The 26834-nt window shown below is 41.0% G+C and overlaps 1 protein-coding gene across 1 annotated transcript in view; it reads left to right on the top strand.

Annotated features, from left to right (window-relative positions):
• Positions 1 to 16211: 16211 nt before the first annotated feature.
• Positions 16212 to 26834, top strand: part of LOC145779145 (high affinity cationic amino acid transporter 1-like) — a 29525-nt gene continuing 18902 nt past the window's right edge. Inside the window, exons 1-4 of the mRNA XM_082590722.1 lie at positions 16212 to 16429; positions 17446 to 17547; positions 24591 to 24719; positions 25766 to 25921. Coding sequence (XP_082446848.1) covers positions 16291 to 16429; positions 17446 to 17547; positions 24591 to 24719; positions 25766 to 25921 — 526 coding nt within the window. The 5' untranslated portion in view covers positions 16212 to 16290. The remainder of the gene's footprint in view (positions 16430 to 17445; positions 17548 to 24590; positions 24720 to 25765; positions 25922 to 26834) is intronic.

The raw sequence follows: 26834 nt of genomic DNA, 5'->3' as shown, positions 1-26834 counted from the left end.
GGTTTATGAATGATTATCCCATTCCTTCCAGACTGATTGGATGGGGAAAACGACTTATCTTTACATTCCTTCGCTTCGTGTCCTTGCCTACTGCAACGATTGCACCACTTCCTTGCATGTTGATGATTCCTGTTAGACTTACTTCGACGGTTAATAGCTTCATGGCCTAAGCCATTACATTTGAAACAACCCATTTCTCATGGAACAGAACCCTCTTGAAAACCATTTGTTTGTTTCTCGTCATTTTCGCACGTAAACTGCTCCTTAACTATAAGGTTTTCCAATCCGTCCAGTGATTGTTCAGCCCCCGAGAGTTCAAACCATTTTAGCAAAAGGTTTCGTATAGGTTCAATAAACTGACCTGGGCTTTCATGTTGTTCAGGCTTTGCTTCACGGAATCTCTGTCGGTATCCGTATTCCGTACTCAGTAAAATTGTAACGTTTTAACAGAGCTAATTTCAATCTGTCGTAATCCATTGCATCTTCTTGGGAAAGTCTTGAATATACGTCAAGAGTTTGACCGGTTAATAACGTGTTAACTGACGAGCCGACGAGGGCTTTCTTGCTTTCCAAATCTAGTCCTAATTTTTCTAATTCAAGTTGTCCTCACCTTTTTTCAACTTCTGCTTCCCTTTGCGCTCTTTCCTCTTCAGCCTCTAATTGTGCTCGTTTCTCTTCTGCGTCACATTGAGCTCTTTCCTCTTCAGCCTCTAATTCAGCTTTTATCTTGTGATACTCTTCCATCACAAACTGGGACTTCTCATTGCCACTCAGCCCTATTCGTTCATTCATGTTCCATCACAAACTGGGACTTCTCATTGCCACTCAGCCCTATTCGTTCATTCATGTTCCATCACAAACTGGGACTTCTCATTGCCACTCAGCCCCATTCGTTCAGCCACGCTCTGTAAGTTTTCGATCATCTCAGTTTTGACAATATCCGTAATTTTGACAACTTGTTATTGTTTTTCGTCTCCCGGACGAGTCCCCAAAATGTCATAATTCCTTTGTACACGTAGAGAGACTTTGGAAAGATTGATGACGTAGTGTATTTGGATATCAAACGTTAAACAGTCAGATAAATGCTCGACTAGTTCTACTTGTGAGATGATAAATGAAAATTCCGAACAGTAAACGACTTCGTTGATTTCAAAATAAATATACACTACTACTGGCAACAACTACTTTACAATAATTGGCAATAACTTCCACTTTTACAATCTATTTAATATCGGTTAGAACTCTACAATCGTCTTCAACATACTTTTCATTACAACTTCTAATCCCAATATTGCACAGCTCTCAATATAACTCTCCACAACTTTAATAGTAGCCTAACTGTAATTAAATCACGTGGCTATTGATAACAGGTTTGCTTAGACCAGATGCTTCCAGCGACTATAGGGTAATATTTCATAACAAAAACTCATTCTTCTGGTCAACAAGTTAAAGAGGTTTCAGAATGTCACGTACACAAAATTTTCGAGAAGGAGATTTTACAATAAAAGTGAGTAACTAAAGGTTAATATCGGTCAGTAATAACCGAAACACCACAACAAAATCACACAAATATATAGTTCACCCATTCTAGAATAATAATGTTGCCTGTCGCAGGACTACGCATGTTGGTTGTGACAGTACGAAGATTTATTTAAACTTGAATCAGGTTGTCTTCGGGATTACGAATTAGAGATCGAATTCAACTCTGATTGTAAACCAGTGAGACCAGACCAATGCTTTTCGCCATTCAGGAAGACTTTACTCTTGCTTATGACGCCGGCATAGAAAAAGATATCTGGACACCTGTACAATTCTGCGACTGGAGAACTCCTGTAGTACCAGTTCGCAAGGCTTCTACCAAAGGTAAGAAACCCAAATTAAGAGATTGTGGTGACTATTCCTCGACGGTTAATCCACAACTTAAAACTCACAGGCAGCTTTTGTCTCTTCCAGAGGATTTAATGCGTAAACTAAGGGGTGGCCAAGGTTTCACTACAAGATTGACCTGGCAGATGCTTATAACCAGATTAGGCTAGATCCAATGAGTCGAAAAATATTGGCATGAAGTATCCATAGAGGGGTTTTACTACAAAATCTTATACCATTTGGCATCTCTTCTGCCCCTGGCCATTTCCAAAAATTAGTGGATGATGTAACTAGTGACCTCCCAGGTGTCGCAGTCTACCTGGATGACATTTTAATAAGTGAAGCTACAATAGAAGAGCATTTACAGAACCTTAAACGACTACTCGATCGGTTATCATCGAAAGGTTTTAGATGTAAGAGGGAAAAGTGTAAGTTTTCCCTTGCAAGTATCGAGTACCTATGTTCATGTTCTAAGTTATTGCCATGTTCATGTTCTTCAGGCCATGTTCTTTCTGAGCAAGCGATTTCTAAAAGTCCTAAAGTCGATGCTGTACTGAGCATGCCTGCTGCTTCCAATGTTGGTATTTTACGTTCTTTTTTGGGGTCGGTTCAATTTTATTCTTTATGCTTCCAGATTTTTCCACGGTAGCGCAACTGTTATATCATTTAACCAAGAGTGGTGAACCTTGGAGATGGAAACACAATGAACAATGCGCCTTCTCAAAATTGAAAAAGTTTCTTTCTTCCAACGCCGTTCGCGTACACTTTAACCCTTTGCTTCCTTTTTGCATGTGATGCAGCATGCATGGGTAGGCCACTGGCGCCACACTGTTTCACTGCTCTCCGGCCGGAAGCGAGAGGCCAATATAGCCAATGTGTCAAAAATCGACAAAATCTCAACGAAACTACAGCCCAATTCAAAAGGAGGCTTTATCCATCATCTTCGCTTTAAAGAAATCAGGGACAAGATAGGCTATCCCTAGAAGAAATTCTACCAATACCTTTACAATAGGGATTTGATTTTGGTAACTGCTCAGAAGCCTTTGCTTTCACTCTTTGGTCTAGATAAGCCTTCTTCTTTGCTGGCGGTTGACCGGTTAGCACGATGGGCGTTGTTTTTGAGTCCATTTAGTTATGCTATAGAGCAGAGGTCCGCAAATTTTGGGTCGCATAGGTTGCGAGACCATGCACAGTGGGTCGCAACGCGGTTTAAACTTACTATAAATATAACTTGTATAAATAAAATAAATACAATCATATACTCTTTGATGTGCTGAATTTCGTACAATTTTGTACAAGAAAATTTATACTTTCGATTGTAGTACAGTAGTCCCCGCTTATTACAGTAGGTCTAAGCCCACAGTTATAAAGCCTACAAGACACCTTGAGCCAGGACATGAAAACTCTCTCAGCTTATCTCCAGAACTGGCGACTGAAACTCAGCAAACTGTGGCAGCAGCTTTCCATCTATACAATCGGAAAGCTGATCGTGATCTTCATGTTCAGAATAATGAAAAACCTCTGCCCTGAATCAAGGTGTCTTGGGGTGACACTAGACAGATCGTTCACATACCACTACCATTTGGTGTCACTGCGCAAGAAACTTACATCCCACGCTGTGCTACTCAAGCTCATGGCAGACTCTAGCTGTGGGGCGAGAGCTGACACTTTGCGTATGGAGCTACAGAAGAAGATTTACTTCAATTTACTGGCCCAATATCGATGCAGACATTGTCGACCTCTGTCGAAAATGTTTCCTACTACATGTGCTGAGCATCGAGCTGCACCAAGCAACACTCAAGCAAGATTAGGGGAATAGTGCACGTCACTGGAGCACCATACCATCCAGCTACGAACGATGCGCCTGAGCGTTTGGTGCGCACTTTCAAGCAGGCTGTGAGAAAATCATCACCGCTTGGAAGTAAGACTACGCGATTCTTGATACAGTTTCGCCGTACGCCTAATGCCAGTGGTTACCCTCCAGTGAGCTTTTAAACCACCGCCAATTACACACTAAATTAGATGTCTCACTTCCTTCCTTAGCTGAGGTCACGAAAATATCGACGAGCCCTCCGCCTCGGGAACAAAACCGGAAAGCAATTAAGTCTGATGTCGGTGATCCTTGTTATGCTTTGTACTTTGGTTCCAGGCTTAGCCAAAGCCTTCGTTGTTTTCCTGTCGTCGTGGAAAGCGACATGGGAGTCGTAGTTTGCAAGTTCGAGTGGACCCTCGAGGTCCAATATAGACTAGAAGCCATATCAACATATCATATCAATTGTAACACTTCCTCCAAACAGAAACTACAAGTTTGAAATATTTGACTAAGCCTTTGAAGGTAAAAAATATTCTATTTTAATAAGCTTAACTGAAGATGGTCTAGCACTCTAGCTGCTAGCTGATCGAAATCGATTTCTAGTTGTTTATGATTGAACTGACTCGTGTGAAAATAAATTCGTTTGTAAACCATTTTGGTTGGTTTTTGTGGCAGTCCAGGAAATCCTCAGCATTTTTCGGAATGCCCACATTGCAAACCCATTTGTTCTTTTATTCATTCTTTTGGTAATTGTCCAGGTTTCTGAATTATATCTGAAAATTGGAAAAATGTAACACTTCACCACTCTACATCTGGTTGAGAAAAATATGTACTTGTTGCACAATATTGATTGCATTTGTTGCAAAACGGCTTTTGCTTGAGCAATACGTACATTACATTTAACTCCTTATCAACTTTGGGGTCCCAGTTTATTGTTGTCCCAAGATATCAAAAACGTTTTACTTGTTTTATAGTTATTTCATTCATTTCTCTCGTGGCATGTTTGCAAGGCTTGATCATAGTTGAATAATAGTAAACTTTCGGTTTTGTTACGTCTTTTTCCCTTGCCATGTATTTGTTGTTTAGAACTGTGCGCTGCCTCTTTGACCACCAGTGATGACGGATGAAAATCAATGTTTCGTATGAATCTTCGTATGTTGTTGCTGAGTATTAAAGGGATACTAAAGGAAAAACCTGACTTGGCGATTGTACACGTTCTTTGTGTTTAACATGCTACTATAAAACGATTTGCAATAAAATTTTGCCCCATTACGGTCTGATCAGCATTCCGCGCGTGCTTTTGTCAGAGCTTTCAATACGGGAATGGGCGTGAGCAGCGAAGCGTGCGACTGTACAGTCTACGTCACGAAAGACTAGCAATCAGCTGATCGAGCAATAGTTGTTACTGCCGGCGATTTAACTGTAGGCTATGTATGTATGTAGGCTACATCAAAACATCAGATTTCAACATCAAAACTTCAGACAGTTTGCTCAAAACATCAGATCTGATTAGTGGCTTTTGTTATTGCTGTCTTTTGTGACGTATTCTCGAGCAGTGTTTCCACTTTTTGGTCATTTTGAAAAAATTAAAAATAAATGAAACATTGGACTTTGGACCTTGCCAGTGCCATTGAAAACAAATTTATTTCGGGTAATTTTTTTTGAAATGTATTCTTGAATGTTCAGTTTATGCATTTTAATGCTTAATTCCCGTTTGAAAATTTCATTTAGTATGCCTTTAAACTCTCCTGACGTCAGTCGTGTTTAAATTTAAAATTTTTTGTTTCAAACAAAAGCAAAGCAACCTAACAACCGCAAGTGACGCTGGTTCGACTCCCGCTTGCACAACGTGTTTTAAGGGCTGCTCTCCATTCAGCAGGACCTAGTAGATGAAATATTTCTCAGACAATTACTCGGGAACCGACCTGGGTCAATGGTTCACAGCCTCTACATTCAATTTCACGATGAGGAAAGTAGGCAAAGCTCAGCTTATGACGTACATGCAACGCATGCCACAGATTTTCTGCTTTTACTTTTGCTAAAAAGATTTTTTGCCCATTTTTCGTGTTGCTTCCCGACCAGTCCTGATTTCTCTTGGTGGGCTTCACTACCCACGATCGCGTGATGACAATATCCGCCATTGCGACATCAGCTCAATCTCGTCGCCTCAGGTATCTGCGACGTCACAACACAGCGAAAGCACGCACAGCTCGGAAACTGCCTCGCGGTTATGACGTCACAGATTTGTCTGAGACGGAAACTGAATTGTTCTGTCTGAATATTTCAGACTGACTTAGCGAATAAAACATAATTAGTTGTTCTCCAATCAGGAGCCACTTACTAAGCTCTTCGTACAAACACAAATACTCGGCAATTTGAAATATACATGGTCTTCGCTGTGGACGAAATTTTATTTTTAAAATTATATCCAATTTACGATGTCACCACATTGTCATCCAACCCAGGGATGGAGGAACCATTTCAAAAGTAGGTGGGCCCAGAGGCGCAGCAGTCAAAGTCAATCCAATTTCTGGGGGGCTTCGCCCCCCAGACCCCTCCATAACATTGTTGCATTCCTGGTATTCAAAATCGTTTACACCAGGAGTCGGCAACCTACGGTCCGCCAAGAAAAATCATCCGGCCCGCCGCTCCTTTACCAATTATAATAATATGTAGCCACGCCAGTGGTTTATTACAGTATAATCGAATGGAAGAACAAGTACTTTTTATTAATCATTTTAGTAGGCCCACGTCTTTGATTTGCAGCGTTTCTGTTTGTATAAACAAAGAACTCAACATAAAGCGCCATTATGATACAAAACATATTATTTTTTCCAAGTTAATGGGTCAAACAAGGAACGGCAAAGTTAATCTACTTAAAAATAGCTTTAAAACAGCAAATTTCTCTGTTACAAAGGAAAGGAAAACCAATGAATCAGAAAATTATTTTGCTAGCTACAAGGTAGCACAATCAATAGCAAAAGACAAGAAATCGTATATAGTGATGGAGAATTTGGGAAAAGGTGCAAGATGGATGTTATTGAAAACATATGTCCAGAGAAAAAAACAAACTACTTTTCAGATATAGGCTAGGCCTAAGTCTTTCAATAAGAACCGTAACTCGACGAAAAGAAGAGATATCGGAGAACGTAACATCTAGCAAAAAGTTGTTATACATCTACAGTCAGTAGCGTAGCCAGGAATTTTGAAAGGGGGGGGGTTTGACCACCTAGCGGCGGGGGGTCTAGGGGGGCCACCCCCAGAAATTTTTGAAAAATTACTTTGAATTTGGTGCATTCTGAGAGCATTTTCAACAAAAATGTGGGTATGAATATTCCTGTAAAATGGTGCTGTCCGGTAACATAGCAAAAGGATAAGATCATGTTTTCTTCGGCATTTTTCGGAAATAAAGCTAAGTCTCTGTCTTTTCTTGTTACTAATTCCTGGCTGAGATCTTTGAATGTTTGGTATTGGCAAAACTCGCTCTTTTAATGCATTTTTGTTTAAAATTAGGCAATTTTTTTTTAGACTAAAAGCATCATTCTCTATATCGTGACGTCCCACGCGTGCCAATGGGGGGGGGGGTTGTAACCCCCAAAACCCCCCCTTGGCTACGCCACTGTCTACAGTTCTTCGCAATGGCAATAGATGAGAGCACAGACACGACAGATAAGCCTACAGCTGAGCTGGCAGTATTTGGGCGTGCAGTAAATAAAGATTTTGATGTTTAAGAATTTGTTCAGCTGATTCCCGTCAAGGATATTGCTAGCCGATAAAGTACGTTCTCACTACTCGGTCACGCAACCTTATCGTCATAATATCTTAGTAGATGACGCTTTTTGTCCGTAAGCAAACTTTTTCCCTCTAAACACACGAACAAAATTTACGAACTCAAAGATTTTTTTCTCAAAAACACTTAAATAATTTTTTTTATTCGTGCAATTATTTTAGAGAAATTTTGACTGTTAGTAAAACATTTTGTTACAATTAAAGTCTTCGTGTTTCAAATAGTCGCACAAAGCTTCCCAAACAAAATATTATACATGGACGGCTTACGAATAACAAATATTCGTGTTCGTACGAAGAGCGTGGTATGTGGCCCCTGGCCTGGTTTGGTTTTGAATCTTTATATTTGGACTGACAAAGCCTTGATAGGTTATTCCTGGTAGTTTCGCATACTTGTAGTGTTGTAGAGGCTCTTGACGCAGGACCGGTTACCGAGATTGACAGAGTGAAGTTTCCGATTGTGAATTCTTGTTACCGGGAAATTATTCCATTCACTAGGTACCACTGAATGGAGAGCAGTCCTTAGAATGCGTTGCTTAAGCGCACACCCCGAGAGTCGAACCAGCGGCGTTTGAACTTGAAGTTTCTTTGTTCACGAAGTCGCGCTTTCCACTTATCGGGGAGTTATCTGGGCGGGGTCTGGTCTCCTGCGGTCCCTTGTGCTTGATAGGGCAGACACTCGAATGATCCGTCGCCTTCGACTTGGAAGCGCGCGATCCGCTCAGTTATGACACTCCACATATAACCATTAACCAGGGTTGCCAAATAATGTATTATCTACGCTAATTTCTTTGAAAGAAGGTACAATCATAAAAGAGAGATTGACAATTACATTCATATTTTGATTCGCTAAGAGGAGATTACGTCATGTGCGTTACTTGTTTTAATGGAGCAGGAGGATGTAGCCTAACATCTGACACTGATGGCGTATACAAGAAAGGGAGTAAAGATCATTTATAAGGAAATGATCCACCAGATGCCAAACAACAGGCAAGTGTAAAGGAACTTAAAGCGAAATTAATCGAGTCAGCCGCTTCAGGATTGGCGTGTCATCAAATGTTGCCAAAATACATACACGTGATCTTGGGTTTTTTCTTTCAGCATGGTTGATAAATGGCGAAATTTAAAAATTGTTTGTGCTTTGTTTATGTAGCCTATTATAGCCTGCAGTGATTCTCAAACTGTAAGTTGCAATGCACTGGAGCGGACATTGGAGCGGACAATTGCAACGGACATTGCACAAAAGTTTGGTTTCTTAACTAAAAAATATCATATAAATGACTTAAACCTTTTCATAAGGCTATGTTGGCTATCTTCAACTTAATTCTTTTGAGATAGCGGATTCATGACATAATTTCGTCAATCTCATCAATCGTCAAGTGCGTTGCGAATTCAGCAAATTCTTCTAAGTGTGTTGCCTCGAAACTTATGTAACATATGATTACATAAGGAGACGCGATATACCAAAATTTCAAATAATTTAGAAATTTTTAGGAGTCCGCGACCGCTTCGAAAGCACCAAAAGGGGTCCACCCATAGGCGTAGCCAGGGGGAGCGAAAGGGGCCATGGCCCCCCCCCCCAAATTTTCCAAGTTTGGATTCCGAAGTTGAGCCCTTTGTTGAAAATATAATAAAGTTTGTAGAAATTTATAACGTTTTCCAAGACATCTGGCTATTAACACCCCCAAGGACTTGTTTTAGACACACAGAAAGACACCAATAAATTTTGCAAATCGTAAATCGCGCAAAATTTACGCGATTTACGTTTCTTTGAACAAATTTGTGGAAGCAATTTCAGAATGGCTTACTCTGTTGGGTTTTTGTGTAGTTATTGAGTTTTTGTGTACCGTAGCTGAGTTTTTGGTGTTCTCTAATTTTAGCCGCAGTTTTTGCCCGTTCGTGTGTAAGAGCTATCTTTAATAAGTTAATAGCTGTTTATCTGCTAATAAATTTCATACAAATAGGCCTATTACCCTAAAAGTGTTTTCAGAAAGCGCTATAATCCATTATTTGAGTGTAATTTTTCAAAAATTTTCCAGGGGAGCATGTTCCCGGACCCCCTAGAATACGCGTGCCTTCGGCACGCTCTAACCCCCCTACCAGTTTTATTGCTTCAACCCACCAGCATAGGCCACTGCACATCAAGTGGCAATGGCTTTAAATCGAACACTTTGTTGTTCTCTTCAATTCATCAAATATTTGGCCCCCCCAAAATTTTTTTCTGGCTACGCCACTGGGTCCACCAAGACAAAAAGGTTGAGAACCACTGCCCTAGTTACTGACGAAGCCACACTTGTGTGGCGAAAGCTTCGCAGTACATTTGAATTTATCTATTTAGTGCGGTAGCTTACCTAGTAAATTAAAAGAAGATTTTTAATGAAAAGTTTATTTACGAAGTTTTATTTTCAAAATTTATATTGAGCTGGCGAAATTAAAAATTAAAGAGATACATTATAACCAATATAACCATATCCACTTAAAATCCATTTCAAAAGTTTTACCGGCTTTTCGCTCTTTTGTGCACTGAAGTGGATGAATATATTATATCTGTAATTATTTTCTTGTAAATAGCCTATATGTAAAATTTACTCCAGGTAAAAGTCACTGACGGCGACATGTTTATGATAAGGAGGAGCTCTTCAGAAAACTTTGTGTTTTTGGAGAGGTCAAATTCTCTCCACATTGTGTCTATCCACTTACAATTTTCAAATTCGCCAACCATAGACCTGCTCATTGCGCTCAACCTAGTGATCTGTCTGAACAATGAAGTGAAATGCTGTCCCAGCTTTAAATCGCTGTGATAGTGACAACTTTTGCTGTGGAAAGACAAAGTTGTTGAGAAGAGCGATCTTCCTGGCGTCAGCACTACCTGACTACTCATTAGTATAGAACAGCGAGCATTGTGTTTCGTTAACTATACCTGTGTAGCCTCCACACTAGCCATCAAGACTTTTCCCAAAAACATGTGTTTTTCGGCAGTCGAGTCTAGCAAGAATTGACAATGATAGACACACGTGTTTCGCCCATGAGGTGTTTTCGCCCATGCTCGCTGTTCTACAGTTGTGCAGGGATGGGGAACTTTTTTAGTATTGCGGGCCACATAAAATGAGAAATAACACAGGCGGGCCACTAAAAATTTCGAAATTTTATTTACAGATAAAAAATGCAGCGAAGTAGACAATGATTTAGGCTATTTCACTTTCACAGCCAGTGGGATGGCTGAAAGTTTTTATTTTTGATGAGTCGTGTGATGTCTGCTGACACGGAAGATGTTGCAACTCTTAACTGCATCTCCACGTTTTTATCAGTCAGTCTGGAGCGAAGCCGATGGATTAACTAGTCACAGGCCATTCGCAATATACCGAGAATGCAGAGCCTACTCTTTTTTGAGCTGTTGTTTCAATATATTTTGGGTAAAGAAATTTTGACGCGGGCCACATGGAACAGTCACGCGGGCCGCATTCGGCCCGTGGGCCGCAGGTTCCCCACCCCTGGTATAGTGAGTAGCCTAGTCAGGTAGTGCTGACGCCAGGAAGATCGCTTCTTCTCAACAGTGCACTGCATATCCTTGGCGACAGTTAGCTTAGTTGTTTTCTTTCCACAAAGGATTCAATTGACTGACAAAAGCAGCGGTTGAGAACTATGTGGCATGAATTAGTAGTGCCATACTGATGAGCCCATACAAAAACGCGCAAGTCTCGATCTTGACTCGCCACCTCAAATCCATTTTATATGGAAAAATGTAAACCTGCAAGGTGTAGTGGTATCCATCTTGAACTCTGATCGTTGCGCGAAAAAAAAGCCCAACATGGGCGAAACACGTGTCTATCGCTTTCAATTCTTGCTACACTCGAGTGCCGAGAAACACAAAACATTTGACCTATTATAACCTAATAAGTTTTCCTGTTTATTTCACAACAAAAGAATGGAGCAAACCCACTTTCATTGTTGCGTCCTTCCAGAGACTTTCTAGAAACACAATATGTTTTGTGACGCAGCAGTGCTTGGTGTTTGTGCTACATCAAGTCGTGAAAACTTCAGAGTAAAATTACCTTTTGTGAGAACAGTTCTTGGACGTTCTGAGCTTCAGAAGATTGAACGTTATTGGGCGTGTCTGCGACATCTCAACGACAAAAAGTAACGTTAGTATTATTTTGATAAAGCTGGCAGTTCTTCAAGCTACTGTTCGACGTTCATTGTGAATCATGGAGCCACTTTTTTACAACGCGTTGGTGCGGACGTCACAGCAACCGACAAAGGTGAGTGTCTGTTGTTGACAATTTGACACTTTCTGCAGTAGAGTAAATACAAAGTGAAATTTCGTTGGAAACGAAATTACAAAGAATGTTACACGATTCTTTTCATTGCAATTTTTTCTATATATTTTTCTTTTAAACAGCTCAAGTTGTAACCTACAACCTACATTCTTTACGTAGAAAATGGGAAAACTCTTCACTTTTTTTACCAACAGTTGCGGTCTCGCGCTAAACTTGTCTGTTGTAAATTGTTTTGAATCGCACTTGTGTAAACTTTCTAGTTTACAAATTCATCGCCTTTTGTAGCCGAGATGTAGCCAGAGGGAGATGTTTTTGGAAAGCAACAAAACTATATAAACTTTTTTTTTAATATGCGGCTGCAGGCCCGTAGCCAGCCGGGGGCCAGGGGGGGGCCTCGCCCCCCTGAAAAAAATTTCGCCCCCCCCCCTGGCAAAATCCCAACATTCTCGAGCAACAGCTACAATTATAATGATTTTGCCCATCTTTCCCTTTGCAGAGCTCCAACCTAGGCCCAATTAACTACAATTGTTTTGTTTAGTTAACAGCTAAGATGATTGAACAATTTCGCCCCCCCCCCCCCTACCTCCTCCTTTGGCAACCTCAACATGTTCAATTCAACCAAGGCCAACACGTGTTAGGTTGGTAGAAAAATTGTCAGAAACTGTGCAAAATGAAAATGTTTTGGGAAAGAATGATAACCTAACAAAGAGGGAATGGTTTTCCAGCAGGCCTACAAACCGGTACAAATTAGGCTATTTGATATCAGCTGTCGCTATTCTCGGTACCATACCTAATTCTAAGGGTCAGTGATAACCAATTTGTGCAGTGATAAACCAAATTTGTGCAGTGATAAATCGCAAAATGTGCAGTGGTAAAGCAAGTGGTTTTTGAAGACAACGCATACAAAATATAAACCGTAATCTTTTTAAGCAGTGTTTATTTTTTCTCTTCAATCCAATCAGTGTAAATAATTTTTGTTTCTAGTTTTCTGATCTGTGAAGTGTTCAACCTTGCAGCAGATATTGCTACATTTGGATCTAGCACTTCCGTTTGTGAGTGTGGATTCTCAGTGTTAACAAGGGTTGACGCTCAGTGTTTCTTAACCTTTTTAGCGCTCGTACCCTTTGAGCTTTCATGAAATTTTCTCGTACCCCCTGTCTACAATGGCCGACGGGCGACGAAAGCAAATAAAATTGTAATATTATCTCTTGGATCCAAACGATTGCCCGACTTAGTTTTGATGTTTACAAGAGTTAACCCAGTTTCACATGGGTAGGTTGTCGCAAAAAGCACAAGAATTTCTAAAGCTTTTTTTCTAACTGGGGAAATGTGTTGAGTTGTGCACACCAGAAGGCATCCAACTGCATTGGATCAAACTTCATTTTGCTTTTACTACTAGCTTTCATTTCAATAAGATAGTCTTTCATTTGGTCATTATCATTCATAGAATGTAGGCTGAAAATAAATGGGTCTTGCATCCATCCCTGAGAAGTAGAAACCTCTCCAGTACCGGTATATAGACATATACAAAAGTGACTTGTTACGCATTCTTCACACATATGCCTAAATGGCGTATAATTTCACACTGCACGTCGTACCCCCTGCTTTGGTGCTTCGTACCCCCAAAGGGTACACGTACCCCTGGTTAAGAACCACTGCACTAGACGGAGCATGTTACAACCAAGACAGGCAAACTTGGTGCTTATGGCCTTTGAACTTTCTGTATCGAAATCTATCGATTTAGACTTGTTTGTGAGACGGTTTGCATCCAAACATCCGCGACTGCAATTGCAATGGACTAGCTCACGGGTGTATAGGCGGAATGTAGCCTAATCATATATATCAAAGTCCTCGGCACTAGCTTCTTTGAGCCAGTTAAAGTTTTTGCTCATAACAAGTACCGCTTTTTATACAACAAGTCAACAATTGCTGTGTTATGTTGGTCATTGTAATATGGTTGCCGTGATTTAACTAGCGGATAAAATAAGAGACCAGTGTTGGTCTTAACACTAATCTGATATATTGCAATTTTTGTGGATACCGGTATTTAAGAGGTTAAAATGCCAAAATTATTTAAATTTTTTCGCCCTCCCCTGACAAAAAGTTGGCCCCCCTTGCTCTGCGGTCTGGCTACGGCCCTGTGCGGCTGAAATAAAATTACCAAACCCAGTTGGATCAGTAGGCTACTGCAACAATATCAACTTTCATGGGTTACAACGCGCCAACACATAGTAAAATAGGTGTGTTGTTCACACAATTAGCTAACACAAACGCAGAAGAAATTAGTCGTAATATGAAGTGAAATAGCCCACAATGAAAACATAGATGAGAGAGATCGAACTTGACCATCAGTGACGAAACAACGATTCTTGTGACGAAAGCGGTGTTTACTCAAGCGTGTGACTTGTAAAACTTCACATCGTCTTGAGAATTGAGCGGTAAAGCTGTTCACCATCATTACAATACAAACGATTTCCACGCACGTGCTCGCTGGGCTGTGCGCGAAACAGGAAGGCGACTATCGATTAGCTAGTTGCCGTAGTGCTTTTGACTTCACAGTTGCTTCGGTCGCGTGACTGACCAGAGGTGAATGGCAACGTGGAAGCGTCGACACTGCTCAGATACGTGATTCGAATATAATAATAGATTGTGAGGGAGAGCGTGATTTGTTGTCAGTGAAAGATTCTGGCCTCGTTTGATGAAGTTGTCGAAGAGATCATGTTTGAACGTAAGTCGATAATTTGACTTTCAGCACCATGATTAGTGAAATGTTGATTTTCCGAGTTGTTTGTTTGATGATGATCAGATAACTGCTTTATGGCAAGATCTTGGATGTTTGAAAGGTTAGAGGGTAATTATTAACAAAGCTACTTCAGCACTTTCTGTATAGCAATCAAGAAAACAAGGTTTGCAGCTCGTCAAAAACGATGATTCAGCCATTTCTAATCTAGCCTCAGTAGCTTGTAATGCAAAGATTACGAAACAGGTTCAGTGAAAGTGAATTGCTTCTAGTTAGTGATAAGCAGGCAAGGTGATGAAATAGGAAGGCTACTTACAGGCCTTTATGAAAGCTCTAAACTTCTATTTGGTGTAGATTTTTAATTAGACACAATCTAACCTAAAATTTTCTTAATTGAAAGTGTTAAATGGAAAAATTCGCCGCGCGACGAAAAAAGTTTGAGAACCCGTGGACCTCCGAATAAGTCAAAAATAGGAGGCTCTATTTGCGATGCGAATTCACGTTGAGTTTCCACCCTTCCATTACTGCTTATATTGTAGAACAAGTAAATGATTATACTGACAAGTACATTGATTAAAATGTCGCTTAAAGTAACTTCTATCGTGTATAGTTTGTTCAACGTAGCAGCTTTGATCCAAAAGTTGGTCGTCGTCGTGTGAGCCTCTGGGGCCGAGAGTATCCTTTCACCACCCCAGATTCACGATGTTCCCGGACAAAGCTGGAAGGTTACTAGAGAGCAGCCATTCCTTTGTTTCATCATCCAGGACACCAGGCCCAGATTTAGGGGGGGGCAGAGGGTGCAGGTGCCTCGGCCCCCCCGACTTTTGAAGGGCCTCCCTACGTGAAAAACGTGATTTTGTGTTGTTGTTTTTTCAGCCTTTGAAGTTTCTGCAAAATGCTGTGCAGTGCTAGATTGATGCTACTGTAGACGTAGGGGTGATTTTCGCGCCGTAGGCGCGAAAAATTTTTTGCACGGGGGGGCCCCCCGATCTAAAAGTGCCCCGGGCCCCCCATCAACTAAATCCGGCCCTGCAGGACACACAGACCTTCCACTCCATTGGGTGGCTTGAAGATGATGCAATCGTTCATGATGTGGTTTGTGGTCTGCTCTTCAGCACCACGTTCACAAGTAGAGAAAGAGCCATCCCCATTGGCGCATGGTTGAGCGGAAAAGCCCGTACTTAGTTAATAAAATTGAGTTAAGTCACTAAAATGGAGTTGAGAGCACAGCAAGCGAGAAAAGTTTGCGAAAACGTAGACAATTTATGTGATTTGTGGGAGAGGCACGTGATCAAGTGCTCTCCTGGATCCGCTACTGACAACAGTAGGCCTATCATTTTGCTTGTTGGGACTTGGATATTGCTAAACGCCATCTCTCCATTAGCCAGAAAAGTTTTGCAGCATCGTTCTTACGTAAAGTGATGTAGGCTTCATCAGTCAATTAAGCAAAAATGGTAGGCCTACTGCAGGCTGCTGCAGCCTCCCCTAAATAGCGATCATGAGGCATCCCGCCATTGCAGTGACACGGTACTTTAAGCTAATACAGTATCCAAAAATCCCTCAACGAACAAAGCAAGCGCTGCTGAAAATATGCGTCGTAAGCTAAACTGTTTCGTCACACTTTTCTTATGCAATTGTGTGAGGTCATAATGCATTTTGCTGTGTTAGCAAATCATGTCAAGAAATCAGAACGAACGCAACATTTTTATTTCGAAGGAAACTTGATTTCTTCATCATTTTGCTGTAGAACCGACTCAGTCGTCTTACAAGTTTTATATTTCTGAGGTAGGCTACATTATTAACTAATCATGGACGGATGCGTTGGAGAATACTTAACTGCTATGACCAGGAGAAAAGTTGTGGACAAGGATACCGTCGGAGGTAGCAAGCTTGCCAGGGTGTTGACTGTGTTTGACCTGTCAGCCCTTGGCGTTGGCGCAACTCTCGGTGAGTGACAATCGATTTGAAACTAATTTTGTTTGGGCGAAACTAGAAATGCACAATTTTAGCATAGTTTAGTAAAAACAATTTCAGCAATGTCACAGTTAATTTTGTAGAACTTTTTTGCTTTTGTACCTCACAAAAGAAGCGATCGATTCTATTTGAATAAGACACTGAATAAGCCGCCTTTACGGTGGCGAAAGTTTTATCAATAAATTATACAAGTTTCCGAACTTGACTGATTTTCTTTACTCATTATGAAAAATACCGTATGTGTGTAGGCTTTTTGTTTCACAGCATGCAGTCAAAACCAACATCAGTGATGTAGGCTATTAACCGATCAGTCACACTCAGTGCGAACTATAAGCTTATACGATATGCAATGAATGAATAATTACATTCTTAGTCTTTAGCCCACAGTTTTAGCGCGGATCACAAACCATCAAAAATATCACGGACCGTTGTGCATTGGTACTTTTGGACTACCGATTCAGTATAAAGGCATTTTAATTGTACGCAATATGTAGTGACTTTAGCACCGTCTGTGATGGTTATCGTCATCATTTCCATTATGTTTCCTACCGGCTCCGGCAATTAGCTTAGGCCGCACGTTAATTGCTCGGCAGCAGTGGCCGTTAATTAGCTCAGCAGCAGTCGCCGAGTGGTTAGCGCGTTTGGCTCGCAGTCGAGAGCCTGCATGTTCGACTCCAGCCACCCGCACTTGCTGTTGTTTCTCTGGGCAAGAAACTTTACGATAATTGCCTCTACCCAGTGATCGCTTTCGAGTAATGGGTAGTACCAAATTTAAGTCATAAGTAGAGTAGACAACCGGAAACAGACATTGCCGTCGGTTGCAGCGTGGGTCAGGTGTACGTCGGAAGGCGTACACCGATGCATAGCGCTCAAGTCCGCTTTCCCGCAATGCAGGATAAATATATGAAAAACAAACAAAACAAACAATATACAAAATATATTTATACACAATTAACTTTCTTAAGTTGACATAGTTTGTCCGTTTGCAGGTGCTGGAGTATATGTCCTCACTGGATCTGTGGCGAAAGAAATCAGTGGTCCTAGCGTCATTTTGTCTTTCTTCATTGCAGCTGTCACGTCTGTGTTATCAGGTAGGCTTAAAGTGTAAGTCTAAAGCAAGTGTAGTGCAGTGTGTTGTCCACCCCGTTAGCTCGGTGGTTAAGCGCCCGACTGCAGATCACGCTGAGCTGGTTCGGCTCTCGCGGTGTGCTTTGTTCTGGTTAAGAAACCAAAGCATTGCAACTTAATGGCGCGCGGTTCTTTTTCTTTTGTGAAAAGTTTCCTTCCCCAATTCTATCGCATATAGGAGATTGTCATGTTGGCAGGAAGTAACATCGCATTGCTAATAAGCGCAATGGTTGTTCGTATGTTTGTCGTTGATTTGGTTGAACACAGTTGGGCCACTGGTAACAAGCCGCCTGCTCGTATATTAATTTACTGAACCACTTTAACTTGTTTGTTTGTATTTTCATCCTTTCTCCGTCCTATTATTATTATTATGACTACTCATCCACATCAATATTGGAACTGGCAAATTCAATCCACAACACTTTTCATTAGGCTGTCATTTATTACTACATGTGTGCTTCTTTTTGTTTTTTGGGTTTTGTGGCCGTGCTAACTACAGACATATAACTTAGCCTACTGCATGATTTTCTATTCAGGCACGTTTTAAACCATTTAAGGTTTTGCCACCTTTTTCCGCTCATTAACGTGCTGGTAGGCCTATGTCGATTTTTGTAGTTAGTAGTATCTTTTTCGTCCCGGACGCGTTAATGACGAAAAATAAAATGATTGAAAATGATTGATTGAATCATTTTAAGTAATGTTTTTTTGTAGCTACAGCGCAGCAGCAGCCTGGTACAGAGAGAGGTTAGACCTCCCCTGGATTCAGAAGCGTACACAAATCTTGATCTTGCAAACTACGAGTAGAGTGATTGTCAGAAAGTATAATTCAGCCTCAGCACAAAGTGGATACGGAATGTTGGGGGGGAAGGTCATTTCTTATTCGTTATCGGCTTCTGTTTGTTCACAGCAGTGATCATGCATTTTTGTTGGGCATGGTTTTTGTTGCCAGTTAATGAAATACGCATCATATATATTCTGCTGTCTCCAAAGTCCAGTCTTCTATTATGGTTTTAATGGCTGCGTTTGATGACGAAAAGGTCTATGTCACCGTATCGGGACTGATGCATTGTGCAACTGTTGTAGACTACTGTGAAGAATAGAGCGTCCTTCCTGGCTATCAGCACAAGGCTAAGTACTCACTAGCATAGGCGTCGATTTTTTCTTAGAATAGAGGAATTTCGGGTGGGCGAGAGTTTTCAAACAGATTTCATTGAATGTGTATGTTCACAAATTCGCAATGGTCAGTCTTTCTCACAAAGACTGCGTTTAGCGTCGCTGCAGCAATTAAGCTTTAATAGATTTGATGTTTGCTTTCTTGCGCCTTGCGATCTTATGAGCGCTGCTAAACTAAACTTCTTTTATGTTTTCCTTTGCGACCTAAAAAGCGCGTGACCTGTTATTTTTAAAGTGACGCCTTCGGATTTGCCGCAAAATGTTCGGACAGGTGACTGCTGACTGTGCGGATATTGCCGCTGTATAACTTCCGTTGGTCTGCGGCAGATAACCGATTGTTTTCCGAGGCCCACAAACAGCAGCTACAGTAACAAGTACCATCCATCAGGGTTAAGACGCATCAACTGGAATTCGGAAAAAAGCTTCCTTTGCAACACACGACCTTCCTGAGCCGGAAGCTGATCCGGCAGCATGCTAACGTCAAATGGAGCAGGTAGAGATCCATGGCTCATGCTATCTTCTGTAACTACCGGTGCATTGCCTGAGACATTGACTTCACCACTGTCCATTCTTGAAGCACTGCTTTCTTCATCCTGGTTTTTTTTTCGGTCATTTATCGGTTATTGACCGATTTTTTAGCAAAATGTCCGAAAAAAATATAGTCAATTCGGTCAAAATGTCCGAAAAAAACAACCTTTCTCAGCGAAACTTAATGTTGTAGCTAGTCAGGAAGCGCAGATTTTGGTTTGTATCAGCTACTTCAAAGGAAATATTTTCATCAGAAATAATGACCGAAATAAATAAAAAATGACCGAATTTTTTCAAGTCATTTTGGACAAATGACCGAAAAGTCTCAGCGAAAAAAAAACAATCTTCATCAATGTCATCTCTACGTTCATTCGTGCTGGACGTGGCTTCTTTAGCGTTATCATCTCGACGCCTTTTGGAATTTTAAGAATGCACGAATAGATGTTTGATTTTGCTTCATGTTTAACTTTTCAATAATGAAATGACAACATCGCGCGGTGCCCCAATTCGTACCCAGCAACAAATTTGTGAGGAAAGATTTCATTTGTAAAAAGCGATTTTTTCAGTACAGTACGTCTTTAGTTTGTATAGGTTATTTTATTGTCTTGTTCATTGTGATGTCATATTCATATTCTCTTACGCTGACCCCGAACTGAAGTTTAATTGTGACGTAACCAAAGTGAGACCATTCGGAGAAAAGATCAAACGCGGCTTTCCCTCACCAGGAATTGCCAGCGTGTGGCAGTTGCCGTAGCAACAACAATGCAGTGAGTATCGCCTTTTTTTCAACGCAGCGACGGCAGCGTTGTGGAATTGCTTTGTTCTGTCGGGTACCTGGCGAGAGACATAGCGTAAAACAAGAAGTTGCGCTGCAATTGGTTGGATAATTCAGCGTTTAACAAAAACAGAAATAATTGTAACGACCACTTCGTAAGTGTCATGAAAACAGGGTGGGCGAAACATATTTGCCCACCCTCGTTTCACGGTAGGGTGGGCACCGCCCACCCGGCCCACCCTATTTCGACGCCTATGTCACTAGTACACCGAGCAGTTGCGATTCGCTAACCATTACGGTGTAGCTTCCACGCTAGCCATTTAGACCACCCAATCAACGATATGTTTTTCGGCAGCCGATTGTAACAAGAATTCACAGCGATAGACACCGTGTTTCGCTCATGAGGCTGGGCTCATCAGTATCGCACCACTAATTCTGCTACAGACTGTCAGCCACCGCCTTCACCAGTCAGTTTAACTCTTATATTTGCGGAAAGAAAAGAGCCAACAAAACCAGCAAGCGCCCGGAGCGGACATTGTGCAGAAGAAAAGAGGCTAAACAATAAACCACCTAAAATAAGTCACTCGCCCAGTCTCTAGTCTTTCAACAAAATTAATCATCAATGAAACAAATCAGTGTTTGCAGGTTTTAAATCAGGTCATAAATCAGGTTTTAAAATCAAGGAAACCTCAAGACAGAATGTGAAATAGCGTATTGATGACAATTTCCCAGACAGCAAATCTGGCGTTTTGTTACTCTGACACGTTGAATCATATTTGACTGACTGATTTTGTTTACTTATTGGTTTGGTTTGGTTTTGAATCTTTATCCTCGGACTGACAAAGCCTTGATAGGTTATTCCTGGTACTTGTTCGCATACTTGTAGAGGCTCTTGACGCAGGGCCGGTTACCGAGATTGGCAGAGTGAAGTTTTCCGATTGTTGAAGTCTTGTTGCCGAGAAACTATTCCATTCACTAGGTGCCGCTGAATGGAGAGCAGTCCTGAAATGCGTTGCTCAAACGCACACCCCGAGAGTCGAACCAGCGCCGTGTGATCTTGAGCCCGGCGCGTAACCACTGAGCTATCGGGGCGAACGGTTATTATTTTTAACCGTTCGGTTGCATCTTAAATGAAGGATCCTTGTGTAACTTTTCATTCTCAACAACATCGAGGAACCATAACAGAGGTTGAGAGACATCAACGTCTATTTCTTTAATTTTGAAATTTTTTCCGAAATTGGAAACCCTAAAATAAATGCTGTAGCAACAAAACCAATACTTCGAAAATGTCTTTAACAACCAAAGATGATCCAACATCGTGAAATGTTAAACTTGTCTTCGTGGTATCTTCATCTTGGACATTGTACACACAGGCCTCGAAATTCGTTTTTATTGACGGCGGACAAACGTGTCCGGTCTGAGCAGCTATCTCGGCGGACAAATTAAGTCTCACCGCGGACACGCCAGTTTTAGCGTCGATCGTCATGCTTAATCACTTTAGCTTGATAATTTTTCGCCATTTGAGAACTATAGCTACGGTTTAGAAGACTTTTTAAAATTTCAGCGAAGTTACTCTGAAAGGCTTTCATCAGACCAACGACGTGCGCCTGAAGAGTCAAAGCGCCGTGTAGCTGCTCAATGCGCCGCATAACTGATTAACTTCCACCGAACGAGGTCGTGTGGCTTCTTGCGTCACAATGCTCTGGGCAGGGGTCGGAAAACTTCTACACTAACGCTACTATTTTCTGCTGTGCAAAGTTTCGCTAGGCTTTTTTTAGGTTTATTTTTGCGTGTCATGTGAGGGAAAGTAATTTTTCCCTGGGCCTTTTCTTTCTTACTGTAATACCAAAACTTCACAGATTTTGCTGCATCTTGCTGTAATCGGAATGGCCCGTTTCGGTGAATCCGATTCGGTGAGTCCGATCCCTATTCGATGATTTTTTGAATTTTTTTTGAATTATTGGGTACCGTAGTCTAATTATCATTGCCGTTTTAGGGTTAGGGATTAGGGGTTAGAGGTTAGGAACTCACCGAATCGGACTCACCGAATAGTAGCAGACCCGAACTAAGTTGCGCGTGATTAGTTTGGAAGTAGTACTCCCATCGATTCTTAGCGAAGAATTCACCTTTGTTATGCTGATTTAATGTTAGCAATCGTTGAAGCAACGTAAAAATCGAAAGTTTTCCTGCTTGAATGGAAGCTAAGAGATACAGTATTCACATTTTCTAGATGCGCGGGAAATTATATTCTTGCAACAATTGTTCGTGCTATGCGATGACGATTTGTATCGCTAGTTCCTGTGTTATTTCTCGGCGGACAAATATGACCGATCTAGATGGTACTTCCCGCGGACATCGCATGCTGTGACGGCGGACATGTCCGCCGTGAATTTCGAGGCCTGTTGGCTCGAAATTCACGGCTCATAATACAGACCTTCACACGTCTCCCAGTGCTGTGTTCGTGTTGTTATATGATCATCAGTTCTCTCAGACCAATTGCCTGTTGCCTTCAGCAAATCTTTTCATGGAAAGTCGATTTCCTGGAAACATTGGAGTTATGAGATAAGCATTCGGCATATGTGCGAGGATTTCACCAGATAAAGCCGCGAAACACGATTCCATGAGCCCAACACAAGAAATGCTTGTGCTGGTTGCAAAAATCTTAGCAGCTGCTTTATTTGAATACACAAGTTTTTCACAGGCGACTTTTGTTGGTCATCACGGTTAATTTATCTTTTGTTTACAACCAATGGTAGCCAGCATGGGGCACGCCAGATCGGCGCTAGTCAAGCTTCAAGATTAGGCCTACTATATTTTCATCACCAAAACAAAGGACATGTTTCGTAAACAAGTAAAATGCAAATAAAATTTTGCGTTTGAACAATTTGTTTTTTTACATTTTGGATTTTAGATCATTGAAGCGTTTCGGCTAAAAATCAAAACGAATTTGTCAGATTTAGCACATAAATATTTTGTTGTTTCCTTAACTTTTTTCAATAAGGAAGGATCAACTTTAACGAAATCATAAAATTGCTTCCACGGAATATGATTGAAATTGTTCACAGATAAGATGAGCGGGCTCAACTTGTCCCTTTCATTACGCTGGTGTGGCTGCATCATAGAAAAAATGTTTTCCACGTTTGGATTGTCAGCTACAGCCTATTGCAGACGAATAGGCCTATTGTGCGATTTAACAGTTCATTGAGAAATTTGATGGCTCTGCAATGTTTGAAGCATTCTGTCTATTTTTCATGTGCCGTCGTTTTAGAAAAAGCGAATGTATCAGTTTTAAGGTGCCTTGTCACAAATTTGCACAAGCACTGGTATAGATCGAACAGTTTAGCATCATCAATGCCAACAATTTTCTCTGCCAGATACTTCACACACGGCGAACATCATCCCATTTTTTGGTTTGGGACAGAAGCATCCAATCAAAACATTTAAACTCGTCAAATGAAGCGGTCTATCTATTAATCCATTCTAGTAAGTATCACGGTAGTTATGCAATGAAAACCGTCTGATATGGTCATCGAGAGTAGTACAGTACTACCTTTGTTTTCACAGAAATAAACGTGCCATATCAACAAACAATGCGTTCAACTTTGAGGTTCAGTAAGTCTTTTTATTAACAAGAATAATTCTATCACAGCCACAGAAAACAGACTTTTCCATTTTGGTATTGCTTAGCCTTATTTAGCTTTCGCCGAAATGTCACATAAAAATAAAATCCTGTTGAAAACACAAGCAAAAAAATTAAAAGTGCAAAAAAGAGGACATTAGAGCATTTTCAAGTGTTCGGAGGACAGTGAAAATGAAAAAAGAACACAAATCTTCCTAATAAAAGACATAGGTTATGGTAGCCTAATGTAAGATGGCATTTCTAATAAAGATCTTCTAAGGCGTTACGATAACTAAATTCTTCTTAAAATGCAGCACGATTGCATTGGTACTATGTATTCGGCAAGCTTTTATAGCAATGTTGGCTGAATCACCTGGCATCACTGCCTTCACAAAGGTCTGAAGGCAGTGATGCCAGGTGCTGTACGAACATTTTACCGACATGAAATTGGCGTCATGACTTGAGATGTGTTAAGAATCTTGTTAGATGCATCAACATGAAACTGATAAGACCTTGAAATGGAATGTATTGCTGTATGATCGAGGTTTTGATGCCAAGAAAGCCAGAAATTACATGATCAGAAGCGTGGTTGTGAAAAAGAACAGACTTAGTAACCGGAATAAATATTTTGAAAATCAGGTGTCAAACATGGGAAACGAAGGGAAATATTTCTATTGAAACAACATTGCAATGAAAGAAATTATGTAAAATTTAACAAAGCAGACAATAAGAGATGTCTGGTGGAACAGCTGTGGAGAGACAGAGAAGAGATCGCTTCCACATCGAGCCATGGAAGGGATTGTGGTTTCTAAATTGCAGAAAATCGCACAGCTACCATCGTTCAAGGGCGCGTCATGATGTCATCGCCGAAATTTATCAGTGTTGATTGACATAAACTCCTCTTTGTTTAGGATTGTGCTATGCGGAGTTTGGTGCCAGGGTGCCCAAAGCAGGTTCTGGATACGTTTATTCTTATGTCACTGTGGGGGAGTGTTGCGCTTTTGTCATAGGATGGAATTTGATCCTTTCTTACGTCATAGGTGAGTTGTCGTCAAGTCGGTATTAATTTTCATAACATGTGTAATTGTGTATCACTTTTAGTGTCCTATATTACGTCCTTCATAACCAGGATTATACTTTTAAACATCTTGGATAATTTACTTTTAAAAGTGAATCTTCTGCTTACCAGTTTTGTGCTGAAACATTTCTGCTTTATTTTTGAATGAATCGAACAAAGTTTTCTAACAAAGTATTCAGGCTCCAAGTATCTAATTGTCAACATCACGGCACTGGATTCAGACGCAGTTTTATTATTTAAAAAGTATCACCTTTTGCATTAAAACTTTTAGAGGCAGATAGAAGATTCACTCAAACGTAGAACCATGCAGGTTCTAGTGAGCGTACAAATGAGCTGGAATATATCCTTGAAAAGTATAAAATTTTCTTGGTAATTTGGGCTAGTACCTTTTTCCTTAAATTTTGTTTGATTCGTTACCTTTTGAGAATGAGCAGAAGAACCCGCCATCCCGATTATGACAAGAGCTGCAGCCAAGGTGGTGGTGATGTAAAGATGAGGTGTGATGCTTATTTTTCTTCTCATACGCGACCGCACAATACGGCGTTGAGCGCCTCTGGAACAGAACAATCGTTTGCAGAGGATCGGTCAACGGATGTCTTTGACCAACTTCATTTTTGTTTCCTCCATCGACCTTGCCACAGACTCTTCGAGACATGCGTTGCTCTCGCTCAAGTTTTCCTGCCTCCCCTAATAACTGCTGCCACTCAGATAGATCTCAACAATGCTATAATGCTCAGTAACAACATTGCCATTGATAAAATTAATATGTCACTTGACACTTGATTTAATATGTCTGCTTGTCGAATCTCTGCAGCGGATTAGCGAAACACGCCCATAACACTCCCATTTATTTTTAAATAGTTTTCTTCTGTGTTGCCCCAGGCATCACATTCGATTCAATGACTATTATTTTTTGCATTTTATTATTGATCATAAATATTTCGGTTGTAACTAGCTGTGCTCGAGTGACTTGTAAGCCTGGCATCGTTGCCATCCATTATATTCCAGGCGCAGCAAGTGTGGCTCGAGCCTGGACAGCAAATCTTGACGCATTGATCGAAAATCATATCGAAAAATTTATGACGAACTGCTGCAGTTTCAATGCTTCTGGGTTAGCACCCTACCCGGACCTCTTTTCATTCCTGGTCATCATCATACTCACAGGTGATTTACGTGTTTGCACCTTAATACTAAATTTACGGCTGTGGCTTGAATGCAGTGGCGTATCCATGCACTGCATGCCTACTGTTTAGCTTGAAGTTGTCACTATTTTTTTTTCAACATTATTTTAAAAAAATTGTCCACCTTTTATCAGGAATGGGAATGCTTGGAGGAGCAATCCTCCCAAAATTTTATTTCCCCCTCCCACAAAAAATATGATTTTAATACCATTACAACATTCCAATGATCCTTCCCGGCGGCTATAGACGAAAAGACACCTCTTTGTGCCAGCTTCCACTGAATTATTACAAGCATTCAGCGATCATACTATCAGCGCACCACATTATATGGAAGAAACTTGGAATGTAGCATGGTGTGCCGCCACCAAACTCCATGGTTTTATTTTTTATACCTCACCCGGTGGCACGCTCCCCTCGTATGGACCTTCCCCGGCCGTCTTGGGTTCCGCTCAACAGAATTCGAACCGGAGTCGGTCGCTTCCATTCCAACATGCACAAGTGGGGTTTGGCTCTCTCGTCGACCTGTGAATGTGGTGCAGAGGAACAAACTGCTGACCATGTCGTTCTTGAATGTCCCATTTACAAGGCGCCAGTTGGAATGCATTTCCGTAGGGTGGCAATTGACTAGTAGACCGTATGGTCGTCTCGTTGTCTCCCTGTCGGCATGGGAACTTGTGTAACCATAGGCGCCGACTTTTCAAAAAACCTTGGGGGGCGAGAAAGGTGATGACGTCATAACCATAACGCTATTTTACTCAATTAAAATGGTCTTTGATTAAGCTTAGTGTCCTGTTTATATTGACACCTAGGTCGTAAACTGAATTGATTAAAACCGCTGCTTGAAACGATTAGTTTTACGCATGCAGTACGCCTGGTCGTAAAAATTTTGATATTGT

Source organism: Aplidium turbinatum, chromosome 10 (genome assembly GCF_918807975.1).
Source record: "Aplidium turbinatum chromosome 10, kaAplTurb1.1, whole genome shotgun sequence".
NCBI lineage: Eukaryota > Metazoa > Chordata > Ascidiacea > Aplousobranchia > Polyclinidae > Aplidium > Aplidium turbinatum.
Note: the sequence above shows the minus strand (reverse complement) of the source record. Positions and strands in the feature narration are given on the sequence as shown.